The 15,731-nt window shown below is 51.9% G+C and overlaps 2 protein-coding genes across 2 annotated transcripts in view; both read right to left on the bottom strand.

The window, feature by feature from the left end:
• Window positions 1-312: 312 nt before the first annotated feature.
• On the bottom strand, window positions 313-8,368 carry DMRT3 (doublesex and mab-3 related transcription factor 3; the record flags this gene model as incomplete). Its single annotated transcript, XM_080362439.1, has 2 exons — window positions 313-1,277; window positions 7,930-8,368. 2 exons carry the CDS (start codon window positions 8,366-8,368, stop codon window positions 313-315), a joined length of 1,404 nt encoding a protein of 467 aa, XP_080218565.1.
• Window positions 8,369-13,929: 5,561 nt separating this feature from the next.
• DMRT1 (doublesex and mab-3 related transcription factor 1) overlaps window positions 13,930-15,731 on the bottom strand; it is a gene marked incomplete at both ends in the record, with an annotated part of 59,281 nt that continues 57,479 nt past the window's right edge. The window contains one exon of the mRNA XM_080362125.1: window positions 13,930-14,069. Coding sequence (XP_080218251.1) covers window positions 13,930-14,069 — 140 coding nt within the window. The remainder of the gene's footprint in view (window positions 14,070-15,731) is intronic.

Below are 15,731 nucleotides of genomic sequence, written 5' to 3'. Positions count from 1 at the left end.
GAGTTAAGGAACAAAGTAGACCTTGGGCTTCTGTTTCCATTATGAGTCTTCCAGAGTCCCATAATTGGTAGCCGTAAAGTCTTCCTTTGTGACACACACTCAGCACTAAAGCCAGAGTATTGCTATTTGGCATTATCCAGTGAAGTGCAAGAAATTAAATAAGTTATGTCTTTATTGCTATAGTACAGTACCAAGCAAAGTCAATTTTTAATACAATTGCAGAGGTTTCATAGGGTACATGTCCCTCCTCTTATGGCCCCGTAGTTCAGCTGCACTGCAAGTATCACTTGACTATCACTGTTGGATGTCAGTCTAAGAAGATGTGTTGAGTATTCTTGAGTCTGAAGAATCAGACCTTTCATCATACTCATCTTCTGTGTAAATTGGTTGCTTAGACACAATAGGACACCCATCATCAGGGATTGAGATCCTAGGATCTTCTGACGAGCGGGAAGGAAGGACAGGTGAGCTTCGGAAAACGCTGGCTGAGTTGCTGGAGAAAGGACTGACATACTGGGACCGCAGTTGGTACTGCTGCTGCAGTGTCATGGTGTTCCACAGGGTGACATCATTGGGCAGGAACGGGCTGGACTGGTTTCTTGCCAAAGTGTTCCTCAGCATCAGCGGATAGCGCGGTGGCTGCGGGAAAGGGTGTTGCAAAGGTACAGCCAGAGGATTTGGCACGACATTACTGGAATCGGCGGAGAACCTCAGTGTGTCAGGAACCCTAAATGCTGAGCCCACAGACCACTTGGAAGAGGAAAGAGGGTATGAACTCAGTGTGTGTTCAAAAATGTGCCCATTGGAAGGCAAAACAAGACCATCAGATTCTGCAGAAGTTCTCTCTCCACTGGCCACCGAAGACCGACTGGACAGGAGAACTTCTACAGCACTCACCAGATCACCACCACATCCCTTCAAGATCAACTCCAGCACAGTTGGCTTTTGGTTAGGGAAGATCTTTTTCAAGACTTCAAGTGGAGGTCTGTTGGCTTTCAAACTGAAAGGTAGAGAAACTGTCCCAGAAGGACCTTCTATCAGGAGGTGGTTTTGCTCTGGGTGGTACTTGGGGCTGTTTGGGTGGCTCTCTGTGCTCCCACCATTTTTCTGAACTGCATAACCAACCTCATCCACCGAAACAATTTCAGGGCTTTCAGGGGTGAAGCAATTTTTTGTTTTAGTCATGTCTGGGGAGCTCCTTTGGTCTGTGTCTTTGTCACTGTAGGTCTCGGCATTGTCTGCTCCACTGGCATCACCCAACCGCTCCTCACTCATGTCTGCAAAGAAAAGGCAAAGAAGTTAATGAAAAAACAAGGCCAAAAGCTTTTACAGACATTCAAGGATACAATCTTCTTAATGTGAATGGAGTGGGATCAGGTAGAAGGAGAAGTAGGGGGACTGATGAAGGGATTTTTCAGAGATCTTGCTAAAATTAAGGTGTCTTTGCAACATCTCACAAGAACAAAGCCCTGCAAAAGAGTAATTTGACCTGGTCTAGGCATTTTATGCTGCCTTAAAGATATCTGTCTCATTCTCCCATGTATAAGAAAAGAAGCAGTGCCCATTTTTCTGCTGTTCCAAATATGCTGTATCAGTCCTCTCTCACTGGTTACAAGGCAGCAACACACCACCCAAGTGCAAGCTTTCTCAGAGGAACTTCAGCACTTTCACATCATAATTCCTCACTAGCACCATCTCACTGACTGTGTGCTGAAAATATTCAGGGTGCTCCTGGGAAGACAAAAATTCCCTCTGCAAGCCCAACAGCATTGGTGGAACCACTCCATCATGACTGCTGGCTGAAGGTTAAAGACATCTTCAGATAAATCAGTGCATTCCAGTTCTGGCTCTGCAGAAGCTAGCTCCTTCCCCAGCACGATCAGAGGCTTTTCCTCCAAACCCTGGAACACAGCTGATGCCTTGGTCCATCAGAACACAGAAAAATCTGTTTTGCAGAGGACCTCTGGAAGACATCTGGTCCAAACTCCTGTTCAAAGCAACAGTAGTCTAAAACACAGAGTGGGTTGCTCATGTCCCTGCTCAGCTGAGTTTTAAGTAATTCTAAGAATGGAGATTCCACAACTTCTCTCAGCACTTGTTCCAGGTACCTTGCTTTTTGTGTGCTAAACTAAGAAGGGCAAGAACTGAGTACAGGGCTAAAAACAAGCCCCTTGACCATGCTGTCTCCAGGTGAGCTGTCAAAAATGAGGATACTCCAAGTTTCTGGTCACTTTGGTAATGCCTGACCACAGTATGGAAACCTTTGAAGACAGCTTATCAGAAAAAAAAAAAAATAATAAGAGAAGAGATCTTGACAGCTTTCACTGTTCATATATGAGGATGGCAATGTTATTTGCTTGGTTAAGAACCATTTCCCAAGGATGCAATTCTGTTGGCTTCCTTCATACAGCACAATGATGACCTCCCTGGGAAGCAACAATGTCTGGGGAAGGGCTGTTGCCCAAGCTGCAGCTGACAGAGCCTGCTTTAACTGCACGGGGCGGTGCTTTTGAACACATCTATGTGAAAGACTATCTGCAGAAAAAGATACAGCTTGGTTTCCCAAGCCCCTGGTGATCATCACACATAGGTAAAAAAGTTATAAGAAGCAAGCTCCCAAAATGTGCTGGTAATCATCCCTGCCCGACTAAGATGTAACAAGTTAAAGGCATGCAAGCACTGAGCCTTGCTGCTCACCACAGTCATGCTCCTTCTCACCTCAGGAATGGGCGGGACATTTTCCCATACAGTGGGCCAAGTTTAGTATCGGACAGATCAGCTCAAGACCAACTCTATGGGTGCAATTTACCCACCTTGAGAAAGGAGTCAGGGTCTAAGCAAGCCTGTGCTGAACAAGAAGCCACTATGCTTGTCAGAATGGGAGCTATAAATAAATATGAGATCCTTGCAGAGCACAGCCAGACAGCGTGGCAAAGGGAGACTCTCCTCATAAGGATGGCTGTGCCAAGCAGAAGTGATGGTCCCTCCTACAGAGCTACGGCATGCTGCTAGTTTGGGCTGCAGAAGCTGAGCATGGGAGTGGAGCTGAGGAATATGGATGTCCTTCTGAAGATATCACCCTTGTCTTTTAGCTGGATAACCTGTCTTGGGTACCCATTTTTTTATTGGTTGTGCTCTCTGTCTGGTGCAAACAGAGAAGCAGTAACTGTCCGTGTAGGTGTATTACAGAGAAGACACTGTCCTTTTCGCTCAGTCTGGCCTTAGGAGCCAAAGGGGGGTGCACAGATCTTTGCTGGTAGCAAGCTAGCAACATATATCCTTTTGAGGAGGTGGTAAGAACTCGACATAACTCATCCATTATTTGAAAAAAAACGTGATGCTCTTACTACCTTTCCCTCCTAATCCCTTCACATGTTCATAATGATGCATTTATTACAAAGGACAGGGTGTTAAGAATAATTCATACCTAAGTGAATGGGCAATTTATACATCGAAGGCTTACCGGGCAGCCTAAGGACAGCTAATTACCTGTGTCCCTGTCTTGCCAGAGATAGAGAGGCATTCAAGGGAAACGGTGGTCCTAATTCCCACGTAAATATATTGCACTGTGATACCAAATATTTCCAAATGGACCACATATGGGGGTTATCGTATTTCAGAACTACTGCACTTTTCCGGAGTACCTTTATAGGTTGACAACAAGCATCACTGGGGAGCAAATATATGCTTTAAAAAACAACCAAACCAAACAAACAAAACCACTAAGGTTATAATTTCCTCATACACTGATCCTGAATAATCGTTATTTTCAATATATTTCACGTTTGTTTAGTTTTCCGTGTCCTTCGAGGTACCCTTATGAGGCTTGGCTAAAAATTTTCCTCAGATTCTGAAATCTCATCGCAGTGTAGTTTGCATCTTTATCATCAGGAGGCTGCACAGATCCCGACTCTGCCTTGCACAGGTACGTTTTCCGTGTACAGCACAGATCATAGAGAAGCATCTCACCAGACTCTTACACTCACAGAGCCAGACCCGCGAAACGAGATTCCGGTAATTCACATCAAATGCTGCTATTAACACAAGGAGGGTTATCCCCTCTTGGCTAACACTGAGTTTGGATCCTATGATAATTTTATTGATAATGGGGGGTGTTTTTGTTGGTTTTTTTTTTCCCGACTTTTTGAGACCATGTCTCGCTGGCGGTTTTTGCCGGGGGTGCGCGGTGCCGGGTGGGACGGGGCGGCCGCTGCCGCCCTGCCCGGCGGGTTCCCCGTTCTCTCCTCCCTGGCGGGTCGTGTTTTGGCGATTTTTCTTCCTCTCAGACACCACTTCCCCGCGGCGCTCACGGTGCCGGGAGGGCCGGGTGGAAAACGTGCTCCGGGGACTGTCCCCACCGCTCCACGGCAATCGCCGAGATCGGGTTTTTCGTTTGTTTGAAACAGGCGCAAAGCGGCAATCGTTAAATAAACAAATATTTGGAAATATATATTAAAATGGCCTTACACGGGCGCTGAAAAGTAGGATTATTGCATGAACGCACTAATGCCAAATATTTTTATTTTCAGGTACAAAACTAATATATTTTTATTCAGAATATACAGCTCGCTGCTCTTAGCCAAAGGTATTTTTTGCACCGCTAGCAAGTGTCACATGAGGATGTTCTAGTCTTTAAGAAAAAAATCCCGTCTTCAGACATTTTTTACGTTTGCAGGTTTTGAGTGTTTTGTTTGGTTTTGTTTTTCCACGCCTTCTGTTTCAAATTACTTGCATTAAAGTAGTCATTTTGCCAGTCGTGAGCAAACTAGGGAAATTGTTTTCTTATTCATATAAACCATTGGGAGAATTCATCAAATAACACGCATGCAGAGACAGATACATACCTAGATCTACAGAGCTGCAGTGCAAATACAGATACATATAAAACACACTACAGTGGGAGAACTGTGCACGCATACACGCTAAAATCTACATTAATAAATAAAGTTGCTACGAATTTGGAGGCCCCTATACCCCCATTTTTCTTTGCCTATTTATACGTCAAGGATCATGAGTCAAACATTGTAAAGGGGCCAAATGAAAGTAAAATGGGTGAGTGAGAGAAGCTGTTCTCCCCAAATTAATAACTTGTCCGGAAAACTTGGTCTAATACTTTGGAATCATATTTACTTCCCTGATATTCCCACTGCTGACTTTCCGTTACAACAGCTTGCACTCTTGATTGCTAGGACAGCTTTTTCTGCAACACAGGTTTTCTTGGATTCCCCAAAACATCTGCTATGTTCCATATTTCTATTATTGGAACGGACTGATAACCAGAACTAGCAGAAAGCCACATCAAGTGGTCTGTATGTGTGTGGTTTGTTCGTTGGTTTGATCCTTGGTTGATTAGTTTTGGGGGGTTTTTTGGGGTTTTGGTGATGGTGGTGGGTGTTTGTTGTTGTTTTAGGTTTTGTTTGTTTGTTTGTTTGTTTGTTTGTGAGAGGGGATTGGTTGTGTTGGTTTTTTAATGAGTTTTACTCCAGACTTTATTCCCTATTTATTCCCTATCTTTGTAATCACTGTTCCCAAACCGACACAGAGACTGTGTGACTAGCTCTGAACCTAACAGAAAGCTCAATACAGCGATGTATTAATTTTTTACAAGTCTTCTTACCTATTACTAAAAGAGAAATATAAGACGCGCTTATGTGGGAGATAAAGGTTCATGAGCACGGTATCAGGGGGAGGAATTATTCCCGGTTAGCACAGGCAGATGCAATAGAGGTAGTTTCTAGGAGATTTATTTGTGCAGAGCAGAACTGTGCAAATATCCCACCGAAATGACCAATTCTGGAAGGAACAAAAATAAATGGATCTGATTCTGCATTACATCGGGAAATACCTCCTCCGTATTGAAAAAAAAAAATATATATTTCCGGGCATTAATGTTCTGGGCAAGTTAGAAACAAGGAAGGCTGGGGTAGGAAATTATTACACCCTCTGTTCTGATGACAGTTTTAATACAGGTCGAAAGGAAAAAGAAAGAGAAAGCCGTGCCGTTCAGAGCAGGCAAGATGGCTGGAAGTAAAGAGGTTATCTGGTTAAACCGTGTCTGGTGGCAGGTGACAGCAGGAGTCCCCGTGGAGATCATTTTCAGCTTTGCTCTCACGCATTCCCATGTTCATGAAAGAGAGAGGGGAGTGGTGAAAAGAAAGAAAAATCTGTAACGGGAAACGCGGGACGGTGCGGGTGAGATCTGGGCTGCTCCCCAGCACCGCTGGTCCCGGGCGGGGGTGCCCCCCACCCCAGCCTGGCCTCACAGCGGGCATGGGTTGGTGCGGGTGGCCTTGATTTATGAAAATCTCTTCTGTTATTCCCCTCCCCGTAAAGCTGCTAGCAGAAAGTGCTGACTGGCTGGCAAGGAAGAATTTCTCATCAATACACTTTGATTGTATTTTGCAAACAAAATGCCTGTTGCTTGGTAACATTTCACTTGAGCTTGACCTTCCCCAAAAGTTATTGCTATCAGATTCGATTTACATTGTCCTCCTGTGATTACTGTAATCTTTTAAACTGAGAAGTTCATATATCAGGGGGAAGAAAAGTTGGGCGTGCGAGTCAATACTATTCCTATCCGCCAGATTTATATCCTGCTAGCGAAGTTTATTTGTTTCGCTTTCTGAAAGGAGCCAAGAAGTCTTTTCTTTCTTTCCTTTTTTTTTTTTTTTTAATTTCTCTCTCTTTTTTTTTTCTTTCTTTTTCTTTCTTTTTTTCCTTCTCTTTTCTTTTCCTTTTCTTTTTTTTTTTTTCTTTTCCTTTTCTTTTCCTTTTTCTTTTTTTTCACGGACTTTCCTCCCTCCCTCCGCGCAATCTCTGCCTCAGCCAAGTGCCGCCGGAGGCTGCGACCAGGCGAAAATTTGGAGGAGCAGAGGGACCTCAAAGCCCCGGCCCTGGGGAAAAGTCATCAGAACCTGACGGAAATGCGTGGGATGGAGGGACGAAGGGCGAGCAGGCAGCGCCGAGGGCCGGCCCAGGGAAAGCGGCTCCCAGGACACCACCAGACTTGCCACACGGACAGACCCGGCTGTCTAACCACCTCGGGCCCCAGGGTTGTGTCTTCCCCAGAGCAGGAGGAGAAGAGTAGTGTTCCGGGGCACCGGCGGCTGCCTCCGTGGCCGGGCCGGCTCCATACCCATGCCCTCGGAAAAAGTCTGGCTGACCCTGCTCCCCTACACTACCCCGCCGGGCTCCGGCAGCTCGTCGAGCCGGGCAGAAGCCCAGGGTTTGCCGTTCACTATGTGGGGCACCGGGTAAGATTTCGTCGCAGTCGCCGCTTGTCAGTGGAGCGGGCTGCCGAGAGCCGTCCCGGACGCGGCCTAACGGGACACGCCAGAGCAGAAGGGAAGCGGAAACAACCGGGTCGCCCCTATGATCCCCTGCCGTCTGTCAGGGACCGTCTTGCTCCGCAGAAACCCACCCGGTTCCGGCGCCGCTGGTGCCCCGAAGTTCCCCGTGGAGATTTTGTCCCGCAATCCGGTGCCCTGGGTGCGCGAACCGGGCGAGCGGCTCCGGACGGCTCAGCGGGAGCGGCAGAGGGACGCGCGGGTGCCATCCACGCGAGACGCGGCCACTCCCCGGCCGTCCTGGGGTAACAGGCCCCAAAGCGGCACATTGGGGAGTCCATTGGCAGTAGCGGCTTTTGCCGGACCCTTCTGCTGATCTCGGCGGCTGCGAGCCCAGGTGAGAAGCAGGCCCGGCACTATGCGGCTCCTTGCTTTTTAAGGCCGACAAAGCGCACCCGCAGGCTTTCCCTTTCCTTCCCACGGCGCCCGTCGGGAGGAAGAGAAAGCCCTCGCCTCCCCTTGCCGGGCACCCATCCCCCGAGACCCGCCCACCGGCGGCCCGGCCCGGCCACTGCCTTCCCGTCCCCTCCTCCCCGGGCCCCGCGCATCCCTCCCAGCCGCGCGGTGCCCGGCCCGGCCTCACCTGCCTTGGGGAGCGGCCCTGGGAGCGCGGGGGGCGGCTCGGCGGCCCAGCGCAGGGCGGCGGCGGCGGCCAGCTCGGCGGGGGCCCGCGGCGGCGCGGCGCAGGGCGGCGGCCCCGGCGGCGGGGCTGTGGGCTCGGTGCTGCCCGGCGGCCCCGGGAGGGCGCGCAGGGAGTCCGGGAGGAGGCTCTCCAGGCTCTCGTTGGCCTGCTGCCGGCGCAGCGCCACCTGCGCGGCCATCACCCGCTGCCGCTCGATGATGAGGATGCACTTCTCGCAGGTGCAGTCCTTGAAGCGGCAGTAGCGCTTGTGGCCCTTCAGCCAGGACAGCACGCCGTGGTTCCGGCACCGGGCGCACTTGGGCGTCCGCTGCAGCGGAGCCCGCGGCGGCTGCGACACCGGGCCGCCCATGTAGAGGTATGGGGACCCGTAGCCGTTCATGCCCGCGGGAGGAGCCGGGCCGGCTCCGGGGCGGAGGAGGGAGCAGCAGGGGCGGGCGGAAGCCGGGGCAACGGAGGAGAGGAGAGGAGGTGGGCGGCTCTGCCCGCGGGCTCCGCGAGGGGCGCGGCCCCAGGCCGGCGGGGGTACCCACCGCCCGCCGCAGTGGCACCGGCGGGCAGAGCGCTGCCGCCGGCCGGAGCGACACTGCCACTGCCCGCGCCGCCCCGCAGAGCCCAGCTCCCCTCCGCCCGCCCCCGCCCCCCCCCCGCCTCCCGCCCGCCCCTCTCCGCCACCCGCCTTCCCGGCTGCCGCCGGGGGGATGGAGGAAGAGGAGGGAGGGAGAAGAAGAAGCGAGGTTTGGCGGGGGGAGGGCTCTGCCACGCCGTCAGCGGTGGTGGGGCTGCCCGCACCGTGCTGAAGCCGTCCTTTCCTAAGCAGGCCGGGACCGAAGGTGATGCCACCCACCCACCACCCCTCCCCACGGCCTTCCCCGCGAAAGTGCCCGGGGCTGGGGGCAAGTGGGTCTGTGAGGTTTCCCCGGGCTCCAGACCGGCTCCGCAGGACCGGGATCTCAAAGTTCAGGAGGGGCGTTTGGACCTCGTGCGGGACCCCCTCGGAAGTCCGCGGGACCCTGCGAGCAGCAACACGGTTGTGGCTGCTGCCGTACAACCGTTCATATCACAGCGCTGCGGCAGGTCTTGAGCCCAAAGTTTTATCAAAGTTTTGAAGCCGCCAGAAGCTGCCCTGCAGCAGCAGCTGCCCTACAGCAGGAGCTGGCCGGAGGCAGCTGCGCGGCGTCGGGACGATGTGGACGATATCTGCCCGTTCTCCCGCCTCTGCGCGATCCGCTGCCCACTCCGCGTCCCTCGCCAAGGCAACTGCTGAAACGCAAACGGTGGTTATAGAAAGGCACGTGCAATTCAGGGCAAGCCAGACTTCTTGCCACATAGTTTATGTGTTTGATGCGGCCCGGTGGTAATTATCTGTATCTCTGGCCGCGGGGAAGCTTCTCACTGAAACACAGATATTTCCGATACAGTAGCTACAGGTTTGAATCCAAATGTAGTGTATTAGTGAAAGAAAGTATGGGAATATCGGCTAGGGGAAAACAAATTCGCTGTAAGCGTTTATCTGCCTGCGCACCGGTACTTGGCGGCACAGAGTCCGCGGGTAGGCAGCCACTGCCGGTTAAACTGAAACTCGTTACGCTGCCCTAAGATTTCCCTTGCTCTTCCACTGTAACCGCCATGGTAAATAAAACATTTAACGACGGTACGTAATTAGAAAATCAGATTTAAAACTCGGGAAGTATTTCCCTGGAAAGAATAAAAAGCGCGGCGTGTGCTATGGAGGTATTTGCGTGATATTTCATTAGTTGGCTCTTTCCTAATTACTTTTCTAGGGGAAGAGGGACACGGGGAGATTTTTCCTCCCACGGCGATGTGGCGTCTGAGGAACGATGAGTGCCCCATCGGAAATACTCTCTGCTGCTGGTTAACCGCACCGAGGCGGGGAGGTAAATCAGATCATAGGTGAGGGGAACAATCCGTTTTCTAGCAGTGTCGGTGAGACTGATGTGATCTCGGTTTCTTTGCTGCCGGGATGCATGCACCGCACCCGGACAGCCCTTCAGCCCGCCGGACCGCGAACTGGCCGCTCTTGCGGGGCATATTACACACTCCTGGGTCCCCGTCGGGGGAAGTAAAACAAACCAGTGGTGCTTCCTCCGCGGACCAAATAAACATTCAGCGATCTCAACATTGCGAGGGGCGCGTAAAAGGCGCTGCGCAGCTGCCCTCGGGTATCCGTTCTTCCAAAACGAAGAAGAGGGGTGCAAGCGCCGATGCGATGTGGGAAGGTGGGAGTGGAAAACTACCTGGTTCTGCCAGCAGGAGAGGGACCCGCAGGGCATCTCCGCCGCTCGCCGGACCGGCGGGTGCCTGTTCCCGGGCCGGGCTGCCCCGGCGGGCCGGCTTAGGGCCGGGGGGCCCTTTCTCGCTTGGCTGCACACCGGGCGTTTAGGCTGAAATACTCGTTTGATATAGTGCCGTAATCCTTTTCTCATATTTGATGGGAATGTTTTCCATGTCCTAGTATTTGACAACATCTCCCCATAGGGCCAGGCTCGTATTCATGTTAGCAAAACGTCCCCTGCCTGAAAGTCTATTGTAACCCAATACCTGACAAGCCCGGTTCCCATTTCTGCCCTCAGAAAAGGTTTATTCAAGCAAATAATGGGATCCCAGCAGAAAGCCTTTCAGAAGAAGGGGCTATGGTAAACTGCACCACATGAACTCCGTTTCCAGGGCTATTAAGCTTTTAATTGGAAAACAGCAGAGGAAATTTCAAGGTGACCATACCGCTTTAGCAGTTAGCACCCAGAAGAAGAGGCTGAAAGAGAATAAATGTGCGAAACATATGCTCCAAATAACATTTAGCGGAAAGGGCCTGGCTCCGCTAGAGACCGAATCTTTCTGATAAAGAAACGCCGACGGACCAGGCAGGGAAGAAAGGGGGGTGGAGGGGAGTAATGGAAAGTGAAAATCGGCCGGAATCTGCTGGTACTTTGCTACTTTTCGATGCGGAGCCGCGTCCCTACAGGGCGGAGAGCAGCGGCCGCCGCGACGGGACATCCCGCGGGGTTCCCCAAGTACAGCCGGGGGGCGTTGGGAGGGGACTGAGGAGAGTGTTTCCAAGTGTTTGCACTGCTCTCAAATAAGCATTTGGGGAGGGGGTGTTCAAGGCAGGCTGAGTTACGGTTGCGGGTGTGAGTGCGGGGGGATTATTTTCAGTTACACCTCACCAACGCTGAAACGCCCGCGTTACAGGGAAAAGACAGAGAAGCCGAATATCCACGATTTGCCACTCGGGGAATCACTCCGAGTGGCTCTGTAGGTCCATGTTGTCACATACCGAGTGGGAGAGGAGCACCTGCCAGCCGTGATGGGCTGCGTGGCAGGGCGTCGCTCTACAAGGGTGCGAAACTTCACGGCAGGCTTCGGGGAGAGATGTGAATTCCGCACAGGGTCACGCAAAGCATCAATCAGAGCTGCCCGGCGAGCGGCGAGGAACGCGCTCTTCGAGAGAAATAGCATTAATAAAGGTCACTGTTTATCAGCCGGCTGGAGATACTGGAGATAAGGACGATTTGCAGTGCGGTGAAAAATACCCCACCCCCCTCCCCGAAAAAAAGAAAAAGAAAAATAATTTAAAAAGAAGAAATAAAAGAAATAAACAAGAAGCCCGTGAAAACTGTTCCGGGCTCCCTGCATACATTGCCAGTCCTACTCGGAGAAAAAAAAAAAGGCTGAATCTCCCGTGGTGGACAGGTAGAAAGCCCCACAGCCTCACCACGGCAACGTGCGACGGCCGCGCACCCACGGCCCGCGGGGCCGCGTTCCCCCACGAGGCAACAGACCCGGGTCCCCAACCCATCCCGGGCCGGCGCTTCCGGCCAGAGCTGCTGCCGTCCCGAAGGAGAGAGCCCCAGGTTTTCGGGGGAGCACCCCACAAATCCCCGCTCCCGGCGGGGAGGGACATGCGGGCTGTCGGAAGATAAAGGGAGTACCCAAAGTGCCCTCCCTAATTTCTTCTCTTATTTCAGGCCAAACGCTTTTGCTAGATGCCAGGTACCCTGCGGCTAACACCACTCCCTCCCCCACCAAGTTCCCTCTAGGCAGCAGGGCGCTCCAGATAGGTGGGGATTTACCACCCTGCTTTCTGAAGGATACTGCCTCTCCGCCTCACAACTTATTCCCACCGCCTCGGCTACTAATCGGGCCCCACAGTGGTCGAGGTAAAGCCCCAGAAGGACGTGCGTCACCTTTTTTGTCCCGCTCCCCTTACCCCCCAGGGAGCCACAGCGGGCCAAAAACTGCCTCGCTGGTCTCAGGGGCTGCTCCTCCCGTGGCCCGACAGGCAGAACCGGGTTTAGGCTGCCAGCGGTGACGGCTTGTATGCCTCAGCCGGCGTGAGCTCTTCCCGAGGCTCGAGGACCCCCGCCCCGTGTCGCCCACCCCTCCGGTAGCCCCATGTCGCCTGCCGCGGCGGGCTCCCCTGGGGCACACGGCAGCCCCAGCCCCCGCAGTGCGCACCGAGCACGGGAGCAGACCCGTGTCTCGTTGCCTTGTAGCGAACTCGAGCCGGCAGCACCCCCGGGGAGACAGCCCGTCGCGGGGGCCGATGCCCCCAGACCGGGCGAGCGGGTCCCCGCCGCGGCGGCACAGCCCTCGGTACCCGCAGTGGGGCCCGGGGGACAGGCAGGGAGCCCTGAAATGTTCCCCCCGTAAATTCAGGTATTAGATTTTAATAGCCCTCGACGATTGACAAGGAAGGGGTAAAAGAGCGCACCCTGCCTGCCCCCCAGGGCCGTTTTTCCGTGCCCCCCAAGCGCCCAGCCGCGGGCACGACGGCAGCGGCGGCAGAAGGGCACAGAGCCGCGGGAGTGGGCTGACAAGTGTGATAAAATGATCTTCCTTAACTAAACTCGTAAAGCACTGGGCAATAAAACTCAATCTTCTGTAAAATCCAATTAAGTCATTATCTGACTGATTGTATCTTTAATTGAAAACAGAAGTGACAGTAAATTTCTGTGATATATCAGGATCAATCGATACCGCTATACGATTCAGCCTCAAGAAGTGATTTATAATGTCAAACCTATATAGGTAACTCCACATTATTCTCTCTAAAACCACTGGTGGATGAAATTAAGAGTAAGTGCATTTAATAAAAAACAAGATGGTCAGGTTATTGATTACAACAGATGGGGGTGAAATCAAATAGATGTTTTCAAAGCACAGAGCGAAGAAAATACAAGTAATTTCTTTTTTTTTTTCTGTTTTAATACAGCTCACCAAATATACACAGAAGAAAATTCAGTCATCAATAACATTTTTATTTCAGGTACAGCCACAACTACAGAGAACAATGAATTTTTCTAGACTAGTTTCATTTCAGGTCGGCTTCTGTAACGCAAGAAAAGAACACCGTAAGCCATTTTTAACAAAATAACAAACATGGAAATTCGCGGTAACTTTTTAGAGACGTATTTACTTGCAGTTTAGATTGCAATCTAAGGCAAGGCACTCAACTGTAATATGCAAAATACGTTAATCTGGCGACACGAGAAGATGATGCTCGGAGCCGAGCAGCAGCATTAGCCTATAAGGAACCATTAGAAATACATAATGGGATGATGTTTCCCAGGGACCGCTCCTGCGCAGAGAGGGGCGGGCACAGGACCCTCGGTCATCTCGGCTCCCGCTCCCCCGAGCCCCTTCCCGCATTTCGGCGACGCTCTCGCCGCCTCTGCCTTCCCCCCGACGGCGGCTTTCCATGCCGCAGGCCGGCGGCAGCGACACGGCACCTGCTTCCCCGCGGCGGGGACGCGGCTCCCGGCCCGGAGAGCCCCTCACGCCGCAGGGAAACCGGCATCCCGCCCCGCACCTGGAAAGAAGAAACCAAACGCTCCCCCCCCCGCAACCCCCAAGCAGAACAAGCAAACTTCGAACGCTGCTGCACCGCCCTGCCCCGGGCGGGACCGCCCGGCCGCGCCGGGCCTACTCGCCGCCCTCCAGGACGGGGCTCACCGCGAAGGCGCCGGGCTCTGGCGGGGGCTCGCACTCCAGGTCCTCCTTGGTGCTCTCGCTGCTGGACAGGCACCCCAGGCCGGAGTCCTGGCTGCTGGGCGGCGAAAACACTGCCGGGGGGGGAGGGGGGAGGCGGGAAGAGATAAAAAACACAGCGCCTCAGACACCCCTACCCAGCCCAGGGGGGCCAAGCAGACCCCCCTCCCCGGGAAGAGGGGCGAGGGGGTGACCCCCTGCATGGCGGGGTGCTGGCCTCCCTCCTCCAGCCGAGATGAACGCAGCAGGAGTAACAGTGGGGGGGAAAACAACCTCAGGTCTAGGGGCTGCAAGCCCTCCACCCCCTGGAAACCAACCTGTCTACAGACCTCGGGCTGCTCGAGGCTACGGCCAAACATTAAAGAATTTAAAACAAATAAAGTGCTAGGAACGGCTGCAACATTGCAATTTGCATCAGATACAAAAACCAAGTAAAAGGGTCTCTGACCTTCCTAACCTTAGATGAGTTGAGATCCACCCCCAACACTCCCTTCCTGCCTACCGTGAATATAATTAAGGGGAAGCTGCAGTGGCAATTTCTCTCCTCATTAACTTCCTGATTGGTTTCAGGCTCAGGATTCCGGCGGGCGGCAGTTTGTCACCAATTCCAAATGGCCAATCGTTAATACTAATGTTTGTGTAACTAACTGCCAGCATCTGCCGCGGCTTCTTGTACAACAATAATAGTGAAAGGGTAACATTAGTGCTTCCCGTGTTAATTCAGATTCTGTTCATCAATAGGAAAATCTATGATGTAATTAGCAAAATGCATCGTAGCTGAAGCAGTTGGAGGGAACTAAATCACAGCAGGAGCTCTACGGGCCCCTGACAACCTTAATCATCAATACTTACTATGTTCTGGATTTTGCTGTTTAGTGCAGAACATTACCAGGCTGTGATCTTTTAGAAGAGAATATTGTTTACAACCATGGCTTGTTTTTTAGAAGCCATGATGAATCTAGGACAACTGCACAAGAACAGGGAATACAGAGTCGAGGTTGAAACTGTCCCCAAACTGCACCGCTGTGCTTCAGCGAGCAGCTCCTCCGCACTTGAGCCCTGTGTACTCGCAGGTCCTGGGCACTTCTAGCAATGAAGTTTAATGAAAAAGAAAAGGTCGGGTTTCGCTTTCACAGCCAGGAAAATTTAAGGGGATTCGAGGAAAGTAAACAGTAGCCATCTGGGTCTACCTCATCGCTGTGGAAAGGAGAAACACGTTCTTACAAAACATCAGTATCCCATTTTTGTAGTAATGTATGTTTCTGCAGTAACTTCCACCTGTGGCTCAGCTTCCTAGTTTGTCCTTATTTTAAACACAATGCTGGTTACTGAGAGATGGAAAAGACATTACAGAGTTGAGGTCTCACATGTAATTTTCATCTGCTTTTCCTGTGACTAGATAAAATGGTAGTTTTTGTTACTTTCAGGCAGTTTTGCCCATTTTTGACCTTGCAGTACCTGGCTCCTTGATTTCACGCAAGTGTCTCCTTTGATGTGTGTAAGGGACAAGTACAGCTCCCACATCACCCTGCCAAAGCAGACTCTACTACTGTCTTTTATATCTGACAGAACTTTTTTTTTAGCTTCATGAATGGGATATTAACCCCATATTACATTTTCTCCTAGCTAAAAGACAAAAAAAAGAGTGCAGTGGTTAGAGAAGAGGTAGCGACAAATTAGTCAAGGCAACTTCCAACAGTATTTAGATATCCTGTGAAGGCTGTCAATGGTTTAAT

The sequence above is a fragment of the Nesoenas mayeri genome, assembly GCF_963082525.1.
Source record: "Nesoenas mayeri genome assembly, chromosome: Z".
NCBI classification, from domain to species: Eukaryota; Metazoa; Chordata; class Aves; order Columbiformes; family Columbidae; genus Nesoenas; species Nesoenas mayeri.
This window is presented reverse-complemented; position numbering and strand designations above follow the sequence as displayed.